Genomic DNA, 22,150 nt, shown 5'->3' on the forward strand with positions numbered 1-22,150 from the left:
AAGGACTCTGCACGACCATAATCACACCATTCTCAATTCAGAGTAATAAACCTGGGGTTAATGCATTTTCGGGAGGTATATGTTCATTATTAAGCCAAGTAATATTTTCTTTTTTTTTTTAAATTTTTTTAACATTTATTTAATTTTGAGTGAGAGAGCAGGGGAGGGGCAGAGAGACAGGGAGACACAGAATCCAAGCAGGTTCAGGCTCTGTGCTGATAGCTCAGCACGTGGGGCTTGAGCCCAGAGACCACATGAGCATGATCTGAGCCTAAGTCGGACGCTTAACCAACTGAGTCACACAGGTGCCCCAAACCAACTATATTTTCATACCATGATTGTGGCATCAATTTACCAGCCTTTCCCAGGTGCATACAATTGTATTAGTAATAGTCAGGTCTCTTTCCTTATACCTTAACATCTCCCATTTAAAAAGATCAAAGCAGGGGCACCTGGGTGGCGCAGTCGGTTAAGCGTTGCGACTTCAGCCAGGTCACGATCTCGAGGTCTGGGAGTTCGAGCCCCACGTCAGGCTCTGGGCTGATGGCTCAGAGCCTGGAGCGTGTTTCCGATTCTGTGTCTCCCTCTCTCTCTGCCCCTCCCCCGTTCATGCTCTGTCTCTCTCTGTCCCAAAAATAAATAAAAACGTTGAAAAAAAAATTTTTAAAAAGATCAAAGTAGAAAACATAGCCCTTTAGGATGGAGGTTACATTTAATGACATCTACTGTCACAATTCTAGAATACTATGGAGCTGACTTAACTATCAGCATATGGAGAGCTACAAAGGCAATGGATTAAGTTCATTTACTTTGAAATTTATCAGGCAATACTTGTCATTCTACTAAGCACCAGGAATTGAAACTAATTTCAAACTGCCCTTAAAGAGAAGTTTCAAGCTGAGGAAATCTATTTAACCTAAATATAACCATGATGGGAAAAGTCACACAAATTAAAAACCAACTGACCTAAACTCTTCAAAATGGCAACGTCATGAAAAACACAAAAAGATGGGCAAACTATTCCTGATTTTAAAAGATCAAAGAGACACAACTGAACGCTATGTGATCTCTAACTTTGGAGGTGGGGGAGGAAATAGCTAAAAGGGGCATTTTTAGGCAAGAGGAAAATGTAATATCAAATTTCTTGAAAGTGATAATGATATTATGGTTGTATGTAAGGATTTCCAAGTTCTTGAGAAATGCTACTTCTAGTATTTAATGGTAAAGTTCATGTCTGCAACCTAAAATGTTAAGTTTACTAAAAAGAAATTTTATATAAGCAACAATATATCTTTTCCTTGAACATTAAATTCAAAAATTCGTATTTTTAAAAAAGAAAGAAAGCAAATATGGCAAAATGCTAATGGTGGGTGAAACCATGAGCGTTCTGTCAATTCTTACGTAGGCTTTTATTTTGACTACGAAATTTTTGAAATAAATTGAAGAAAAACAGGATATAAATGAATCCAATCTAAAGGAAAAATTCTAAATTTTTATCTAGAACAGATTTTTTCGTGGCACCTGGGTGGCTCAGCCAGTTGAGTGTCCGACTTCGGCTCAGGTCATGATCTCACAGCTCGTGAGTTTGAGGCCTGCGTCGGGCTCTGTGCTGACAGCTCAGAGCCTGGAGCCTGCTTTGGATTCTTTGTCTCCCTCTCTCTCTGCCCCTAACCCACTCACATCCTGTCTCTGTCTCTCTCAAAAATAAATAAACATTTAAAAAAAAAATTTTTTTTTAAACACAGATTTTTTTTCATATAACAGAAAAATTTAACCATAAAGTTAAATGATTCAATAATAATCTTAAAAATTAAAACTTTTTTATGTGGATCATGAGAAACTTAACAGAAACCCATGGGGGAGGGGAAGGAAAAAAAAAAAAGAGGTTAGAGTGGGAGAGAGCCAAAGCATAAGAGACTCTTAAAAACTGAGAACTGAGGGTTGATGGGGGGGTGGGAAGGAGGGGAGGGTGGGTGATGGGTATGGAAGAGAGCATTTTTTGGGATGAGCACTGGGTGTTGTATGGAAACCAATTTGACAATAAATTTCATTAAAAAAATTAAATTAAAAAAATTAAAACTTTTAAACTTAAAATTTATTGGCTATTGACAATTGAAACCCAGTAGAGCACTAACCACTGTAACCTGAACCTGAATCTAGAGTGCATATGGACATATTATACCTCCTTAAAAAGGATTTAATCCTTAAATAGGTATAGATTTGATGATTTTCCTACAAAATATACAATTATTTGATATGGAATGCCCACAACTAAGATAATTAGGGCTTAGCATATCAAGGCATGCAGTAAATGTATTTATTGACTTTTAAGTATTTTTTTTATGGCAATGGGTAGACACCATCGTTAATTAATTCCAAGTTAACTGTTAATTGTGAAAAGAAGATGATCTTTTTAATTGGTCCTAATGTGGTTTTCATAATGAGTCCTAAAACGTGGAATTGATATGTTGGAAAGATTACTCCTTGATATTCATATCATCAAGACAAAAAGTAACTCTGCAACCAAGAGCTATGGAATAGGATTGCTAGGCATTTACTGGTGCTACTGCACTAACTTTTGGACCTCGTTTATAAAGATTTTCTCCAAATGTTACAAAGAATTATATGAATATGACTTGGTATTTAGTGTTCGTTGAAGTCTTATCTTTTGACAGACCATTTAACATTTACTGTCTTGTGATTTGTTTTTGTAATTATGTAATAAATACATGCTCATTCTAAAATTTTCAAGTATCTACTTGTCTCTCTCAGACAAGATAAGCACTTAACATTTTGGAATGTATTTTCCCCAATGTTTTCAGTCTATATCAAACTAAACATACTAAACCAAAACTGTATGCAGCAGGAGAACAGTCACCATGTCCTTTTATTTCTCATCATTAAATGTAATCCTAGGTCCTAATAAAGTACTTGGCAAAAACTGGTCTCTCAATAAAGATTTAAAGATGTTCAATTCATTTCTAATGTTGCACAACATTTTTTTAAACAGTTAAGACTATACCGTAAATATTTCATGTCCGTATTGATAGAGCTACATTAGATTTCACTCTATGACTGTACCAAACAGTGTCATGAACAATGAACACTACAGTTGTTAGTAGTTTCTCATCATTACAAACAAAAGGACAGTGAATATTTATAAATATATAAAGGTAAAGATATAGAAATATGTACATGCATGTATCCATAACATTTTAATTAAAAGGTCATTTAAAATATTTTACATTTATTCTCCATAGTGCTTTAAGCTATCATATATGTAAGTTATATATATATATATAGAAGCTAATACAATAATACTTTTAAATTTTATATTTTTGTTTGTTAACACACAATAGAAATCTTAACAAAATAACGTGTTCCCACTTAAGTCGGGGGGGGGGGGAATCTTACCATTCTTGCTGACATCCAGTTCCCTGAGATTAATGAGATTTGCAATAGATGCTGGTAATGTTGTTAAATCATTGTCTGGCAAACTCAGTTTATGTAGAGACTGACAGTTAAAAAGTTGCTATTGAAACAAGGAAAGAAAAGTTTTTGATTATTTAAGTTTCCTTAAATATTTTATTAACATTTATACAAAAAAATATTAGTGTAACTAAAACTGAATGAATTGTATCTACATAAATACCAAGAAAGATCTCTAATTGTTTCCTGCTATTATAGATTTGAACACAACTGAACTACTCAATCATTTACATATTCACACTTCAGCCCTAAGCAAAATGCACTTAATAAGAACACTTATATGGCTGTATTCTTGGTTAAAGTAGTAAAGAATAAGTGGCTATTAAATAAGCTAAAGTTTGAAACTTGTATTTCAAACATCCTTATTCCAAAACGAAAGTTTATAAAAATTAAATTCAAATAAGTACAATGGATTTAAAATGATTCAAAATAGGGGCACTTGCGTGGTTCAGTGGGTTAAGCACCTAACTTTTGATTTCAGCTCAGGTTATGATCTCATGGTTTGTGAGATCGAGCCCCATGTTGGGCCCTGTGCTGACAGCATGGAGCCTGCTTGGAATTCTCTCTTTCCCTGTCTCATAAAAAGAAAAACAAAGCTAAAAAACAAAAACACAGTTCTGATTTGGGAAAACAAAATAATAAGGGAACAAATATCCTATTATGCTAAAATCACAATACATTAAAATACAATATATTTATTTAAATAAAATATATTTTAAATAAAATATATTCAACCAGAAGTGTAGGTAAATGGGTCACTTCTAACTTCCATACCAAAAAACTACAGACTATACGGAGCACAGAGAATTTTTAGGGCAATGAAAATACTCTGTATGATACCACAATCATGGAAACATTTCATTATACATTTGTCCAAACCCATAAATGTACAACTACACTGCAAACTATGGACTGTGGGTGATTATAATTTTTCAACATAGGTTTATCAATTTTAATGTAAGCACCACTCTGCTAGAGTATGTTGACAATGGTGGAGGCTATGCATGTGTGGGAACAGTGTAGGTATATGAGAAATCTCGATTTTGCTGTGAACCTACAACTGTTCTTAAAATGTTAAAGTGTTTAGAAAAACAAACAAAAAACTGTTAATCAGGATGGCACTGAATAAGCCCTATTTGAGAAGAGCATTCTTCTAAAAATGGTAAGTTATGCTTAAGTGGTTCAGTTATTTGCACTTTCACAGCAAGCCTCTCTTTTCCCCTCAATCCTCAGACTGAGACCCTACTAGTACTTATTACAGAAAGAGACTACTCTTAGACTTTCAAGTTTTCCAAAATAACAAAAGGAAGATAAATTATTTTCTAAAGAACTATATAAGGAAAAAATAATTTACAAAGAACCTTATTACAACCTAGGGAAGTAATTTATAAACATACAACTGCAATCTTTAATATTTTATCCTTAGCCATACACAGATTTCTTTATAAGACAAGCTTGGATGGCCCTAGCTTTCAAAATATTTTTACTAGTGGCCACTGAAAGAAAAGCCTTTTTCAAAGGACTGCCATCCAGTATGTACACACAGAGACATTTAACACAAATATTTCATGCAACAATGGACACATGCAACACACTCTACTTTCTATTCTATTTCAAGTTAGGGTTGCCAGATGAAATTCGAACTTCTGGAAATAATGAATAATTTTTAGAAGTATGCCCCATTTATTGCATAAAACACTTACATTAAAAAATTATTCACCATTCATCTAAAAATTATAATTTCAGGGGTGCCTGGGTGGCTCAGTCGGTTGAGTGTCCGACTTCAGCTCAGGTCATGATCTCATGGTTTGTGGGTTGGAGCCCTGTGTCGGGCTCTGGGCTGACGGCTCAAAGTCTGGAGCCTGCTTCAGATTCTGTGTCTCCCTCTCTCTCTGCCCCTCCCCCCACTCATGCTCTGTCTCTCTCTGCCTCTCAAAAATAAAGAAACGTAATAAAAAAAAATTATAATTTCACTGGGTGTCTTCTATTTTTATCTTCTAAATCTGCCAGTGCAAATCATAGTTTGCTTTTTGGAAATGCCACACATATTTATGAACCATCAGTGCTTCTCTACACAGTTGTGATAAACACTACTGTTTGGGTAGTAAAACATTCTAACAATTAAATCTATTGCAGTTTTTCCATAATAAACAAAAAACTGAGTTGAGAACGAACAGGGATTAGGATTTAAGGGAAAACAAGTAGCCACTGAAAAATTTTGATAATGTGAGAGGATAGATGTTTCATGGCAACAAACCAACTTTCTCCCTCTAGTTATTCTTACATTTCAGAAAAGTTAAGTTCTCGGGCACCTGGGTGGCTGAGTTGGCTATACATCCGACTTTTTTTTTTTCTTTTTTTTTTTAAATATAAGTTAGTTAACATAGAGTGTAATAATGGCTTCTGGAGTAGAATTTAATGATTCATCACTTACATACAACCCCCAGTGCTCATCCCAACAAATGTCCTCCTTAACGCCCATCACCCATTTAGCCCATCCCCCCATCCAACACCCCGCAAGCAACCCTCAGTTTGTTCTCTGTATTTAAGAGTCTCTTATGGTTTGGCCTCCCTCTCTGTTTTTATCTTATTTTTCCTTCCATTTATTTCAGATCAGGTCATGATCTCTGTTTGTGAGATTCACTTGTGCTGACAGTATGAAGCCTGTTTGGGATTCTCTCTCTTCCTTCCCTTCCCCACCCCATTCATATTTTCCTCGCAAAATAAACTTAAAAAAAAAAATTAAGTCGCAAAAGGAATAATACGTCTAAAAAACTGTTTAATAACAAAAAATATTATATGACAACCAAAAGGACAATTTATTCTCAATCGCAATAGTATAGACCAATGTCTGATAAAAACTACAAAAAGAAAACATTAATTTTAATGATTTGTCCAGCTAAATCTACTGGCTGCCAAAACTGTATAGTCTTACTCTATCTCGCTGGCTATAAAAAACTGAAATTAAACATAAAATTTTAATTATTTACTTAAATATTCAATCAACTGGCTTGAAGACACAAAGTTTAAAATTCTATTTTACAAAATTCTTAATTGTGTTGCATACCCTAAGATAAAATTAAACCAGGAAAAAATATAAGAAACAAAGAAAACAATGGAAACACATATATATTGGCAGCATTATGGCAACACTGGGAATATTATATCTCTATGCATAAAAATAACCACAGGCAATTCTTTTTTAAAAAATTTTTTTAATGTTTATTTTTGAGAGAGAGACAGAGTGTGAGTAGGGGAGGGGCAGAGAGAGGAGACACAGAATCTGAAGCAGGCTCCAGGCTTTGAGCTGTCAGCACACAGAGCTGGTTGTGGGGCTTGAAGCCAGGAACTGTGAGATCATGATCTGAGCTGAAGTCATGCACTTGACCAACTGAGCCACCCAGGCACCCCAAACCAAAGGTAATTCTTAAAAGATAGTATTAACATACCTTTGGAAGCTCTTCAATCTGATTAGCATCTAAATAGAGTTCCTCCAGAGTTTTCTCAAAAGTAAAAACCTCTTTGGGAACCTGTTCCAAACTGCAATGAGAATAATCAAGGGTAGTTACAGTCTCCTCTTCCCCTCGTAGACACCGACATGGTACCAACCGCACAAACAAACTTCGTTTTGTAGTCATTTTTAGACACTGCAATATTCAAATAAAAATAAATTTAGTTATACATATTATAGCCAACAATTTTTCAAAACAAATAATTCCAATTCATTTATCACAATTTATATATCAAAGATAAGTATCTTCTCCTTTACACACATCCAATGGAATATATTTAACATTGTTTTACTATCTAAATATATATATATATTTATATACTGAATTTCAAATGAACTCAAGTACTTCCCTACTTTAAAAAAATGACCTGTTAAATAACCACTTATATGCTTCTGTAAGAACCATGCTTGATGAGTCTTGCTTATACTCAACTAGAAAAATCCTAATACAACAAAAAGATTTCCTTAATTTCCGGGTAAGAGCTATTTTTTAATTAAGAATTTGACTCTATGCAGTTTTGAGTAGGAAGTAGGAAGTTTTGAGTTTTGATCTTCCACATCAAAATTCCAGTACATGCCAAGTTTATTTTGTTCCAATTAAATATTGGCCTTTTAATTTTTCTAAAGAACTTAAAAGTCTTATATTTGTGTAAGGTTACACACTAGAGAATAAACTGGCTTCATTAAAGGATATACCAATCTCATTGTTTCAAACTAAATGGGGGAAAGGTTTAATTCTGAATTAGTGAAAATTTTCTAGGCTAATTTTATTAAAAATACAGTGTGTACACAAAGGTTAATTCCAACTGGTCTAAGATTATATTACCAAAGAAAACCTACTTCAATAAATAAGACTGACTGCCAATCAGTAATCAATTCTTTGTAAAATGATAAATTCTTGCTTTGAACAGATGACTATTAGAGTAATAGATCACTTCCAACCAGGGCCAAGACTAGGTTGAAACCAGTGAAGCAATTACCTCAAGCACAAAATATAAAAAGCACCAAAACAATGCAGTAATCAAATTAAAAATTTTAATGTATTATTTAATTAAAATAACTGAAAAATGATCTGTTTATGAACAAAATGACTATTTTTAAAATAAACACAGGATTGGTATTATGAACTTTTTTATTTTGGCTCAGGTTTTTTTATTTTTTATTTTTGTTTAATGTTTATTTATTTTTGAGAGAGAAAGACAGAGTGCAAGCAGAGGAGGGGCAGAGGGTAACACAGAATCCAAAGTAGGCTCCAGGCTCTGAGCTCAGCACAGAGCCCCAGTCGGGGCTCGAATCCATGAACCGTAAGATCATGACCTGAGCTGAAATCAGATGCTCAACCAACTGAGCCACCCAGACACCCCTATTTTGCCTCAGGTTTCAATACGGCTTGGCAAGGCACTGCTTCTAACAGTTCTATTTCAAATTATATGATATTTTTAAAATGTTTTACAACAATAAGTATTCCACCTGCAATCTTTTAAAAAATATGACTATTCTTAGTCAATTTATATGCCAGGCACTGTGCTAAGTTCTTTAGGTAAAATATATGTATATTCTCATTTCAACCTGCTATACCTTTCCAACACATATACTATAATCCCTATTTTTCCATAATAAAGTGATTCTGTACTCTTATTACATTAGACTGCTTCTCAATATGTAATGATACACTTGAACTCAGCTTCTCGAAATGATTAAAATATCAATAGGGCTTTATTACGCACTTCTTCATAGTTTACAAAAACAAAATACTGATGGAGCTCAGAACACAACACTCCAAGGTATGGCACCTTGACATACTGAATATTTTACACTTAAAGAGTCTGAGAAAACAGCAGAAGCAGGAAGGTCATGCTCGCTTACCCTTACACTTCTCTCCTGAAACAGATCATAAAATCCTTATGTGACAGGGGCCTTCCTTATACCTGGAGGAAAATAGCAGCCCCATCTCTGAAGAATGGAGAAAAGTCCTAAAAAACGGGCTTTACTAAATTTCCCCCACTTTACTACACTTAACCTCATACTCTGACCTATTATACTTCTACACAACTCTACACTCTTCAACAAATGTAGTATAAAAATATTAAGTTTTAATGGTTTCTTTAGGTCCTTACTCATTATGAAGGCTCCTGTGCCACTTAAAACTTGCATTAAATAGGGCACCCGGGTGGCTCAGTCAGTTAAGCATCTGACTTTTGGTTCAGGTCATGACCTAGCCAAGTGAGTTCAAGCCCCATGTCAGGCTCTGTGCTGACAGCTCAGAGCCTGGAGCCTGTTTCAGAATCTGTGTCTTCCTCTCTCTCTCTGTGCCATTCCCCCACTCATGCTGTCTCTCTCTTTCTCTCTCAAACATACAATAAACATTAAAAAAAACTTAAAACACTTGCATTAAATAAATTTGCATGCTTTCTCCTGTTAATCTGTCTTTCTAAGTTTACTTTTTACATCCAGCCAAAGACCCTAAAAAGGTCAAAGAAAAATTTTTCCTCCCCTACACTATGGTGTTAAACAAAAGTTTCTACTACATAGTATCTTTGTCTCATGGGAATATAACATACAGCATGGTGACTGTAATTAATAATAATACTGTACTGCATATTTGAAAACTGCTGAGAGAGATCTTAAAAGTTCTCATGGAGGGGTGCCTGGGTAGCACAATCAGGCATCCAACTTCGGCTTAGGTCACGAACTCACAGTCTGTGGGTTGGAGCCCCTCTTTGGGCTCTATGCTGATAGCTCAGAGCCTGGAGCCTGCTTTGGATTCTGTGTCTCCCTCTCTTTCTGCCCCATCCTGCTTGTGCACTCTCTCTCTCTCTCTCTTTCTCCCTCTCCCTCCCTCTCTCTCTCTCAGAAATAATAAATGAATAAACTTAAAAAAAATTCTAAAAAAAATTTCTCATTGTAAGAAAAAAATTTGTTAACTACATATGGTAATGAATGTTAATTAATTAGATTTATTGTGGTGGACATTTAGCAATATATACATATAATGAATCATGTTGTACACCTGAAATGAATATAATGTTACATGTCCATTATACTTCAATACAAAAAAAACTTTGTCAACAAAGAAATATCCAGAAAAGTTTACTGAATGCTTATTAATAATCTATGTTTATATGAAGGTGTGTTTTACTGCCAAGAATAAGCAGTTTTATTGACCTAATGAGAATTTCATTGCTAAAGGGGAATTTAGCTTATACTTGTGTGTTTATGGGATAGCAAAAATAAAAGATTCCAAAAATGAATATGAAATTTCTTGCTGCAGGGATTCTAAGATTTCAACTGATAATGAGTTAAGACGACACTTAAGAACAATAGGGAATTCAATCTGCTCTTTCCAATATGGTAGCCACTGGACACATAGCCATTTTAACCTTAAAATTCAAGTTAAATCAAATCAAATTAAAATTCTCTTTTATCAGTCACACTATGCACATTTTAAAAGTTCAACAGCCACATGTGGCTAGTGGATACTATACTCAGTAAAAGAAGATTGAGAACATTTCTATTAGTGCAGAAAGTTCGATGGGGCAATGTTGGTTCAATGTTTGAAACTATTGCTCTGGTTCACCATATTATAACTACTATATGCTTTTATTTATACAATACGATAGTACCCCAAAACTTGGAAGATAGGGCCTAAAAATCCCAGAAATCATAATGGATTTGGGACTATAACTGGGCATGAAATGTTTACTACCAAATATATGCAACTTAAAAGAACGTATTTATTTGAAATGTTGTCATGCGTGCAGCACACTTGAAGCATAAGACAATTTACAAGACAGAATGTGTTCTTTTTATTGCTTATTTATTGTTCTTTTTATTGCTTATTTATTGGTTATTTATTGTTCTTTTTATTGCTTATTTATTTTGAGAGAGAGAGCACTAGCGTGTGTACACGAGATAGGGAGGGGCAAAGAGAGGGAGAGAAAGAATCCCAAGCAGGCTCCACATTCAGCACTGAGTCCAAAGCGGGGCTTGATCTCACCATCCAGAGATTATGACCTGAGTCAAAATCGAGAGTCAGATGTTCAACCGAATGAGCCATTCAGGCACCCCCAGAGTAAAGGTTAACGAAGGTAAAACAACATCCAAGGTTCTTCTGTAGTGCTAACCAAAGATCATGTTGCAGACAGATGGTCAGAAATTCTAAAACATATCAGAAGAGAAAATGAATTCAGAAAAGGAAGATTAGAGGCACCTGGGTGACTCAGTTAGTTAAGGCTCTGACTCTTAGTTTCGGCTCACTTCATGATCTCAGTTAGTGAGTTTGAGCCCCACATTGGGCTCTGTGCTGGTAGCGCGGAGCCTGCTTGGGATTTTCTCTCTCTGCCCCTCCCCTACTCACGCTATCTCTGACTCTCACAAAATTAATAAATTTTTAAAACTATTTTAAAAATAAATTTTATAAACTATTTTATATTTAATAAATTTTAAAAACTATTAAAAAAAACGAAGATCAGATGCTTTAGGAAAAAGGTTACATCTTAAGTAAAAACCTCTTGTTGACAGAGGCTACGAAGAAAGCAGTTTAGACCTTAGATTAAATTCAGGGGGCCTCAAGCCAATACAAAAATGGACCCTAATTTAGCAGACTAAAACTGCTGATTGTTAAGAAAGGAAAGGGACCAAGGGGCGCCTGGGTGGCGCAGTCGGTTAAGCGTCCGACTTCAGCCAGGTCACGATCTCGCGGTCCGGGAGTTCGAGCCCCGCGTCAGGCTCTGGGCTGATGGCTCAGAGCCTGGAGCCTGTTTCTGATTCTGTGTCTCCCTCTCTCTCTGCCCCTTCCCCGTTCATGCTCTGTCTCTCTCTGTCCCAAAAATAAATAAACGTTGAAAAAAAAATTAAAAAATAAAATAAAATAAAATAAAATAAAATAAAATAAAAAAAGAAAGGAAAAGGACCTTAATCATTGAGGGCACAGGAGTAAAATACCATATGAAAGAAATAAATGAATACTAACAACCAAAGAGATCCTCCCTTACACAATACTACTAGGAAGTAAACCAAAGGAAGAAAGTCTGGTCAGGTTTGAAAAGGAAGTGATCAACTTGGGGAATGTTCATAAGAATTTTAATGTAATGGTAAGCAAGAGCCACTTTATAAACCAGACTTAACCTGGGACACATAAAAAATATTCTAATCAAATGCAGAAAGAGAAGCCAACCAAGAAAAGTCATAATAATAATACAAACAAAAGAATAAGACTAACAAAAGAAATTAAAGCTACTTACCACTGGGTTGAAGTTCTCTCCCTGATGTTTCTTAATTGAGCCAACATTCTATGGAAACGAAAAGAAAGAAACAAAATTAACAATAAAAATAGATCTTTATGATTTTACGGATCATCTCTTCTAATTTATTTGCCTCAAAATGTAAGTTAAAATTATCAAAAATTCACCAGTGTAAACAAACAAATTTGCTATCTTCTAAATACAAAAGTAGCTTCTTAACCACTGGTTTTTAATACATTTGTCAACTATGGCGAGCCCTTACGTATATCAAATACCAAATGCCTATCTACCATTAAAATCCCACTTATTTGAACCTACTGAGAAATAATAATTTTTTTCTAAGCAAAACAAATTCTAATTACCAATTATATTTAAATTTAGTAGTTTTTGATTGTTTTGGGAGGCATACAATGCTAAATGCTGATCAGATTCTATTCCTTCCTTTCTAGAAATTTTACTTTATTCATGGTGGTAATGGACCCAGCTAAATATCCACAACTGAGCCTTCCAAAAAGGGTGCACAGGGGTTAGATGACATAGTTGAGATCAGTGACATATGAAGTCTGCTTTGGGGATGGAATGAGGTTGGTTATGGGCAGACATTTGTTTTCCTTATCCTGGGACAGATGTAAACATGTCTACTGCTGCCAACCATAATCCTATGACCATAAGTTAACAAGTGTGAGTATGAGAAACCAGCTAATAAGCCTGACAAAGTAGAAAGACAAAACAAGCTGCACCAATGCTAACCAATGCCTACTTTTGAATGTCTTGATATGTAAGAAAACTAAATCCCCCACTTTCTTAAGCCATTGTGAAGTTTTCTGCATGTACAGCCAATACATTACAAAGTGAAACAGCCTGAACTTGAAACAGTAACATTAACAAAAATACATCATAACCTTTCTATTAAAAAATTGGTAATATTCATAAATTTATGTTCCAAATTTTAGAGTCACCCTAAATTTATTGGGCTATTTTCCCCCATGCTAAATGGTTTAGTACTACTTAGTTGTTTAAACTTCACCACAAATTCTACTTGTAACACATGCTACAAAAAATACCTTTGTGTATAGCAAGCAAAGATGGTCACTAAATTTGTCATTCAACATACTCCTACATATGTGACAGTCTGGTAGAACAGAACTGCCAATAAGCTGAACCAGAATAACGCTATATGCAAGAGCAGTTTGGAGAGAGCCTAGATGAGATATCTGTGTTTAGAAATGTTAGTTTAAAATACCTGAAAGATGTCCTAGTGGGATCCTTAGTAAGCAGCTGAATATGGGCATTCAGAGATGTGGGGACAGATCCAAACTGAGAATATAAATTTGGAAGTCATCTGCCTACAGATGATATTTAAAGCAATGAATTTAGATGAAAGCATCAAGAGCATGAGCACAGACAAAAAAGAGAATAGGGCCAATGATTAAGCCCTGAAATATTACAAAAATAAGAGATCAGAAAGAAGAGATAGAACAAGCAAAAGACACTGAAGAGAAGCAATGAGTCCAAGTAATATCCTAAAGGCAAAGTGAGAAAAAAAAAAAATGTTTCAAGACGAAAGAAGTTATCAACTATGTTAGTCAGAATTTAAGAACTGTCACTGTGGGGGCGCCTGGGTGGCTCAGTCGTTTAAGTGTCCGACTTCGGCTCAGGTCATGATCTCACAGTTCCTGAGTTCGAGCCCTGTGTCAGGCTGTGTGCTCACAGCTCGGAGCCTGGAGCCTGCTTCAGATTCTGTGTCTCCTTCTTTCTCTGCCCCTCCCCTACTTGTGCTGTGTCTCTATCAAAAATAAATAAATGTAAAAAAAAAAGTTTTTTAAGAAAAAAAAAGAACTGTCATTGTGTATTAAAGTAAGTCACTGGTCATCTTGACAAGATCATTTATTATGGAGTGGTGGAAACAAAATAATGTTGGAGGTTAATGAAGAAAAAAGAGGATAACCTGACATAACAAATACAGATAATTCGGGTACTTTGGCTAAAAGGACATTAGAAAAATAGAGCAGTAGCGAGAGTAGAATGTGAATCAGGAGTCACAACAGCTGATTTGTAAGCAATTGGAATAATCTAATTAGAAGAGCCCAGTGGTAAATTTTTTAAAAATGATATTTTGAGAGAGAGAAAGAGAGACAGAAAGAAGAGAGAGAGAGAGAAGGAGATGGGGGAGGGGGGATGGTGAGCAGATAGAGTGGGAGACAGAATCCCAAACAAACTCTGCATTGTCAGCTCAGAGACTGATATGGGGCTTCATCTCCCAAACCATGAGATCATGACCTGAGCTGAAATCAAGAGACAGACACTTAATTGAGTGAGCCACTCAGGCAGCTTCTTTTTAAGAGCCCACTGGTAAATTTTTATAAAGAGATTTGGGCAACAATTCATAGATTGTCATAGCAAGATCTCCCACCAATAAAGAAACTGCTCATGAGGAGGAAAAGAAAAGAAAACAAAACAGACCTTGGGTGCAATGGTATAACTAGCCAAATAAAACACACATAGGGTATTTTTCAAAAATATAGATTATTATAACTTCTTTCAAGAGATTCTTATTTTGGAGATTAGATATAAAACTTAAGATTCTTTATTTTAAAGTGCAGATGTACTTCTTTTTCTCCATCATTCTCAACAATTATAAATACATGCTCAATCTTATTTCATCTATGCTCAAACCACCATCTTTTCTCCCTCTCCATTCTCTGCTATTATTTTGACAAACTCTTAGCTTGGATTACTGTAAAGACTGAAAAGTGAAGTCACTATAAAAGTTTTTAAAAATACAGTACATTATATTTTCCTATTGATTTGAAGAGATCACACAATATATCTAACTAGATTTGACAGAAATTTCAATGTTGGACTAATCTTTCTAAATGAGTTCAAAAGTTAAAATGTAGAACAAAGGCTCCTCAGGCATGCCCACAGCTATTAATTGACACTTAGTGGTTGTATAAGATCATTTTAGTTTAGGGGCGCCTGGGTGACGCAGTCGGTTAACCGTCCGACTTCAGCCAGGTCACGATCTCGTGGTCCGTGAGTTCGAGCCCCGCGTCAGGCTCTGGGCTGATGGCTCAGAGCCTGGAGCCTGTTTCCGATTCTGTGTCTCCCTCTCTTTCTGCCCCTCTCCCGTTCATGCTCTGTCTCTCTCTGTCCCAAAAATAAATAAACGTTGAAAAAAAAATTTAAGATCATTTTAGTTTAATCATGGCTATCACAGTTGTTTGCTAATTTATATTTGGTATACCTGTCCTTAGTTCTGAGGCAATTTTATAAAGGACACTATTAACTCATTATGGGTAAGTACATGAATAGTAAACAATGAAAATAGTGATAGGAAAGAAAAAAAAAAAGAAAGGTAAGAAACTTATTCAATGAAAAAAGTATAAATGCTATTAAGAACATTTTATCCTGAAGGAAAAATCAATAACTGAAAGTATAAAATGTGCTATGCCTACAACATACAGCAGGAAATGAAAAAGGAGTCTGATCAAATAGCTAAGTTTCACTTATGGCTATAAGACCAACATCAATGTCTGAACTTTACTGGCCTGATTCTAATCTAGTAGAAATCTGAGTTTCTTCAATATCAGCACTACTAATCCAATTTTCATATCAAATGATGGTTAGCCTAAACATGTTTTTAAAAAATCTTACATACATAATAGTAGTAGATATACAAATAGAAGTTACTAAAGAGGTCCACATTTGCAAAAATTTCCATTTTTACATTTCTACATATTACTTACATAATGAAATAGATCCTTATAGTCTGGAAACTGTATACATCCATGTAACCAACAGCAATGAAGATGTAAAATCAAATACTATGGTGAAAAAAAAAGGGGCAAGAGTGGGTATCTTTGTTTCATTCCTAATCTTAGAAGAAAGATTTTCAGCTTTTCACGGAGTAGAATGTCAGCTGTGGACTTGTCATATGTGGCCTTTATTATATTGATGTATGTTCCTTTTATACTCACTTTGTTGAGATTTTTTACCATAACTGGATGTTGAATTTTTGTCAAATGTTTTTTCCAAATTTACTAAGATGATCATTATGATTTTTACCCTTCATTTTGTTAATATAATACATCACATGGACTGATTTTTATGGACGTTGACCCATCTTTACTTCCCTAGAATAAACCTCACTTGATCATAGTGTATGATCCTTTTAATGTATTGTTCAATTCAGTTTACTAATATTTTCTCGAGGATGTTTACATCTATGTTCATCAGGTATATAGCCCTGTGATTTTCTTTTCTTTTGGCATCTTTCTCTGATTTTGGTATAAAGGCAATGAAAGCCTCATAAAGTAAGTCTCTAAGACTTCCCTCCCCTTATATTCTCTGGAAGAGTTTGAAAAGGATAGGTATTAATGTTTCTTTGAATATTTGATAGAATTCACCAGTGAAGCTATCTAGTCCTAGCAACAGCAATCAGGCAAGAACAAGAAATAAAAGGCATCCAAACTGGAAAGCAAAAAGTAAAAATGTCACTATTTGCAAATGACATAATAGTATATACAAAAACCCTAGGGGCCTCTGGGTGGCTCAGTCGGTTGAGCGTCCGACTTCAGCTCAGGTCACGATCTCGCGGTCCGCGAGTTCGAGCCCCGCGTCAGGCTCTGGGCTGATGGCTCAGAGCCTGGAGCCTGCTTCCGATTCTGTGTCTCCCTCTCTCTCTGCCCCTCCCCCATTCATGCTGTGTCTCTCTCTGTCTAAAAATAAATAAATGTTAAAAAAAAAATTAAAAAAAAAAAACCCTAAAGACTTCATCAAAAAACTATTAAACCTAATTAAGTGAATTCAGTAAAGTTGCAGGATACAAAAATCAGTTGAATTTCTAATAACAAATTTTCAGAAAAAAAAAAAGACAACAATCCCATTTACAATTGTATCTAAGAATAAAATACCTAGGAATAAAGTTAATGAAGGTGAAAGATCTGAATATTGAAAATTCTAAAACATTAATGAAAGAAATTAAAGACACAAATAAATGAAAAGCTATTCCATACTCATAAACTAGAAGAATCAGTAGGAGTACAATGTCCATACTATCCAAAGCAATCTAAAGATTCTTTTCTTTTTTTTTTAATGTTTATTTATTTTTGAGACAGAGAGAGACAGAGCATGAACAGGGGAGGGTCAGAGAGAGGGAGACATAGAATCCGAAGCAGGCTCCAGGCTCCGAGCTGTCAGCACAGAGCCCGACGCGGGGCTCGAACTCACGGACCGTGAGATCATGACCTGAGCCAAAGTCGGATGCTCAACTGACTGAGCCACCCAGGCGCCCCAGCAATCTAAAGATTCTATGCAATCTCTATCAAAATCCCAATGGCATTTTTCAAAAAAATTAGAATAATCCTAAAATTTGTACGATACCACACAAAACAAGAAAACAAACTCCAAAGAGCCAAAGTAATTTTGTGAAAGAACAAAGCTAGCAGCATCATACTTGTGATTTCAAAGTATATTACAAAGCTATAGAGCTACAGTTATTAAAACAACATGATAATGCCATAAAAAACAGAGAGACCAATGGAACAGAACACTCAAAAATATATCCATTCATACACAGTCAATTAATTTACAACAAAGGAGCCAAGAATATACAGTCCCTTCGATAAATGAGAGTGGGGACAAAACTGGACAGTCACATGCAAACGAATGAAACTTGACCACTATCTTAACATTGTACATAAAAATTAACTCAAACTGGATTAAAGACTTAAACATAAGACCTAAAACCATAAAACTCCTACAAGAAAACACGGGTAGGTAAGCTTCTTGACTTGGTGATGATTTTTTTAATCTGACACCAAAATCAACAAAAGCAAACATAAGTAGGACTACATCATACTAAAAAGTCTCTAGCACAGCAAAAGAAACCATCAACAGAATGAAAAGGTAACCTATAGAAGAGAAGAAAACATATGCAAGCCATATATCTGGTAAGAGGCTAGTATTCAAAATATAGAACTTCTATACCTTAATGACAAAACAAAAATCCAATTAAAAATGGGCAGAAGAGCTGAACAAATGCTTTTCAAAAAAAAACCATACAGATGGCCAACAAATACAGGAAAAGATGTTCAACATCACTAATCATCAGAGAAACTATTTGTACATCATAAGATTATCACCTCTCACCTTTTAGAATGGATATTATCAAAAAGACAAGAAATAACAAGTACTGGTAAGGATTTGGAGAAAAGGGAACTCTTCTGTACTTCTAATGAGAATGTAAACTGGCACAGCTACTATAGAAAACAGTATGAAGTTCCCTCAAAAAAAAAAAAAAAAAAGTGATCCAGTCATATGATCCAGCAATTCCATGTGCGGGTATTTATCTGAAGAAAACAAAAACACTAACTCATAAAGATTTATTCACACCCATGTTCACTGCAGCACATGCAGGCGCACATACATGCATATTACTCAGCCATAAAAAAGAAGTGAGATCTTGCCAACTTGCAATAACTTGGATGGATGGACCTTGAGGACATTAGGCTAAGTTAAATAAGTCAGACAGAGAAAAACAAATACCATTTGATCTCTCTTATATGTGGAATCTAAAACCAAATAAAAACAAACAAAAAACCTCCTATATGTAGAAAACAGATTGGTGGTTGCCAGAGGTGGGGGAGGGGGTTGGGAGAAATCGGTAAAGGGGGTCAAAAAGTTAACTATATACATACATACATACATACATAAAATCCTTCTATCGCCTCAGCTGGTTCCCATCAACACCCTAGGCAAGTCAACCTGTCCTGAATAAGACTGCCTTAACATTTGTGTACAAGTATTATAAGAATGTAGCCTTTGGTTCTCATGGATAAATACACTGAAGCAAAATTGCTGGGTCATAGTCTTTATTTAATTATACGTACTTTTTTTTAAGTTGTTTTACAAAAAAGTGGTTTTATCATTTAACACTCCCTGAGTTTTGGTTACATTTTCAACAACACTTGATACTATGTCTTTCTTAATTTTAACCTATGTAGTCGGGTGCATAGCCGTATCTCATTGTATTTTTGTTTTGCCCTTCTCTAATTACAAATAGCATAGCAGAGCCTCATATATACTTAGACCTTATTTAGATCGTAAGACACTGGAATGCAAACCCTGACAACCTCATGTGATAAAACTTTTGGAGAAGAGAGTGATCAAATTTTGCATATGGGAGGAAAGTAAATTATTGTGCACTGTGCTGGAAAACAACTCCCCTTGAACATCTCACATTTCTGCATGGTCTGGGTTCTTTGAGCAATGTCATTTACAGCCAATTAAATATGCTTGTATAAAGAAACATTCTAAGATAATAATGCTTAGCAACATTAAGACAGTCCAATTTCCTCTCTTGAGATTTGCTTAAATTCCAGATTAAAGATAAGGTTTTTGTCTCTTACTTTCAGAGGAAAGGACCAGACTCATCATCAGTGGTACTATGTAAAATCAGAGTTTCCCAATTTGGGCTTCCTCTCCTGCAATGCACAGTACTGCTCCTACAGGAATCATCTGACCCTCACTGTGTAGGCATGTGAAGATTAAAGCTCAGGAAATTGACACAAGATATGCCCTGGTCCCTGCATTTGTAGTGAGTAATAAACTATTTGTCTCTGATCTAGAGGTCTTGTGTCTTCTGATAGGTTACCATACTAGCTTGTAAACAAGGTAAAATCTAGACCCTTCACTGTTTTCTTACTTAACCACATAAGTTAAGAAACATGGCCACAGTGTTCTATACCACCCAAGATCAAAGACTGAGTCCATTTCCCCATTCCTTGAATTCAGACTGACCTTGTGACTTGCTTATATGGCAGTTTGTTAGGCAAATAACAGTACCTATGCCTCAGGAAGATTTAAAACTTCTACTTTTACCTTCTTTGAATGTTGCCCTGAGAACATGATGTTATAAAGCAGCATGGGATAAAAGACCACAATGCTGATTCACAAATTCAAGAGAACATAAATGGCTGATTTTTTAAGCCATCAATCTTCATCAGTTTATCAACTATATTGGTTTTTTTCAAAGAGGAAACTTTACACTTTGTTCATTTTCTTTTTTTAAATTTTCCAATGTTTATCTTTGAGAGAGAGAAACAGAGCATGAGTGGGGGAAGGGCAGAGAGAGAGGTTAGACACAGAATCCAAAGCAGGCTCCAGGCTCTGAGCTGTCAGCAGAGCCGGATGCTGGGCTCAAACCCACAAACTGAGAGATCATGACCTGAACCAAAGTCGGACGCTCAACTGACTGAGCCACCCAAGCGCCCCAGCACTTTGTTCATTTTCTTAAGGTAAGTTTTCTATTTCACGCATTTCATTTTTTTCTGTTTTCTGCCTTTTATTCATTTTGAATTTGTCTCTTTTTTCTGTCTCTTCAGGTAAAGATTAAATAAATGATTCTAATACTTTTTTCTTAAAGATTTAAAGATACAAATTCTCTTGAGCTGTACTTCATAAATTTTGATGCTTGGTTAATTTAAAATGCTTCTGATTTTTCCATTTATTATTTTATCCATGGGTTATTCAGAATCATCTTAATTCAATATGTGGAGATCTACTAAACCTTATTTTGTTTCTGATTTCAAATTTAATTCCATTATAGTCAGAGAACCTAGGGTTTCTAATCTTTGCAGTATTCTGAAGCTTTCAGACAACCCCACAAAAAAATCTATCTTGGTGAGTGTTTCATGTGTGCCTGAAAGTCACATTCTGCATCTCTTGGGTATAATGCTTTATAAATGTTGATTAGGTTAAATTGGTTGATAGTGGTGTTCAAATCTTCTATACCCTTACCAATTTGTGGCATTCTTTTCCTACTAAATATTGAAAGTACTAAAATCTCTATCAATGTAAATAAGTCTATTTCTCCTTTTATTACTGTCAATTTTTATCTCATGTATTTTGAAGCCGTTATATAGAGTGAATACACATTTAGGGTTCTATCTTCTTGATAAATGGGTCCTTTTATCATTGAAAGATGTTCTTTTTCTCTGCTAACAAACCTTGCCTTGAAATATATTTTGCTTGGTATAACTATAGCCATAGGAGTTTTCTTTTGGTAAATATTAATGTGGTTTATCTTTTCCCATCTATTACTTTTAACCAAGTTTGTCTTTATATTTAAAGTGTCCACTTATATGAAGCATACAGCTAGGTCTTACTATTTTATCCAATCTGACAATTTTTATGATTTGATGGCAGGCTTAGACAATTTATACTTAATATAATTACTGATATGTCTTAATTTAAGATTATTTCTATTTTCTATTTGTTCTTTGTTCCTCTTTTTTCCGGAGTTCAAATAATGCTATTGTCCCCTATTCTATCTCATTTTATGGCCTTTTTGTTGTACTTTTTTCTGGTTCCTCTAGGAATATACAGAGTGCACTCTTAATTCCAATAGTCCATATTCAAATGTTATGCCACTTCACATATGATCTAAGAATATAAGAAATTTATACTTATTTATTTTCTTCCATATTTTAAGCTACTGCCATACATTTTACTTCTACATATTATAAATCTTATAATATTCTTTGCTTTACACTATCAACTGTTATTTATATAAACTTAAAAACTAGAAAACAGAATTTCATATTTATTCACACACCAATTCCTTCAGTCTGTTTCTTACTACAAATTTGCTGGTAAGCCTTTTTAAGCAGGTTTTTTCTAAGATACTGCATTTTCAGTTCTTAGAATGTGCATTTGGCTCTTTGTCAGGTTGTCCATTACTCTCCTGAAATACCCAATCCCTCATATCCTGTAAATTGCCTTAAAATCCTTGTCTCTTAATTCTAATAACTGGGTCATCTGTAAGTTTGCTTTTGTTAACTATTTTCTCTTAATTATACAATCACATTTTCCTGTTTCTTTGTATGTTTCATAATTTTTCATA

General features: G+C 34.9%; 1 protein-coding gene and 1 long non-coding RNA gene across 8 annotated transcripts in view; one reads left to right on the plus strand and one right to left on the minus strand.

Annotated features, from left to right (window-relative positions):
* ERBIN (erbb2 interacting protein) overlaps window positions 1–22,150 on the minus strand; it is a 133,912-nt gene that overhangs the window by 77,444 nt on the left and 34,318 nt on the right. For all 7 annotated transcript variants that reach the window (XM_040451864.1, XM_040451887.1, XM_040451881.1 and 4 more), the window contains exons 2-4: window positions 12,244–12,291; window positions 6,939–7,136; window positions 3,415–3,532 (exon numbers count right to left, since the gene is read on the minus strand). In XM_040451864.1, coding sequence (XP_040307798.1) covers window positions 3,415–3,532; window positions 6,939–7,127 — 307 coding nt within the window. In that variant the 5' untranslated portion in view covers window positions 7,128–7,136; window positions 12,244–12,291. The remainder of the gene's footprint in view (window positions 1–3,414; window positions 3,533–6,938; window positions 7,137–12,243; window positions 12,292–22,150) is intronic.
* LOC121015157 (uncharacterized) lies at window positions 1,143–20,555 on the plus strand. Its single transcript, XR_005783668.1, has 3 exons — window positions 1,143–1,253; window positions 14,102–14,104; window positions 20,544–20,555. It is a non-coding gene; the product is annotated as an uncharacterized LOC121015157 (long non-coding RNA).

This window comes from Herpailurus yagouaroundi, unplaced genomic scaffold (assembly GCF_014898765.1).
Source record: "Herpailurus yagouaroundi ecotype Mexico unplaced genomic scaffold, PumYag 29, whole genome shotgun sequence".
Taxonomy (NCBI): domain Eukaryota; kingdom Metazoa; phylum Chordata; class Mammalia; order Carnivora; family Felidae; genus Herpailurus; species Herpailurus yagouaroundi.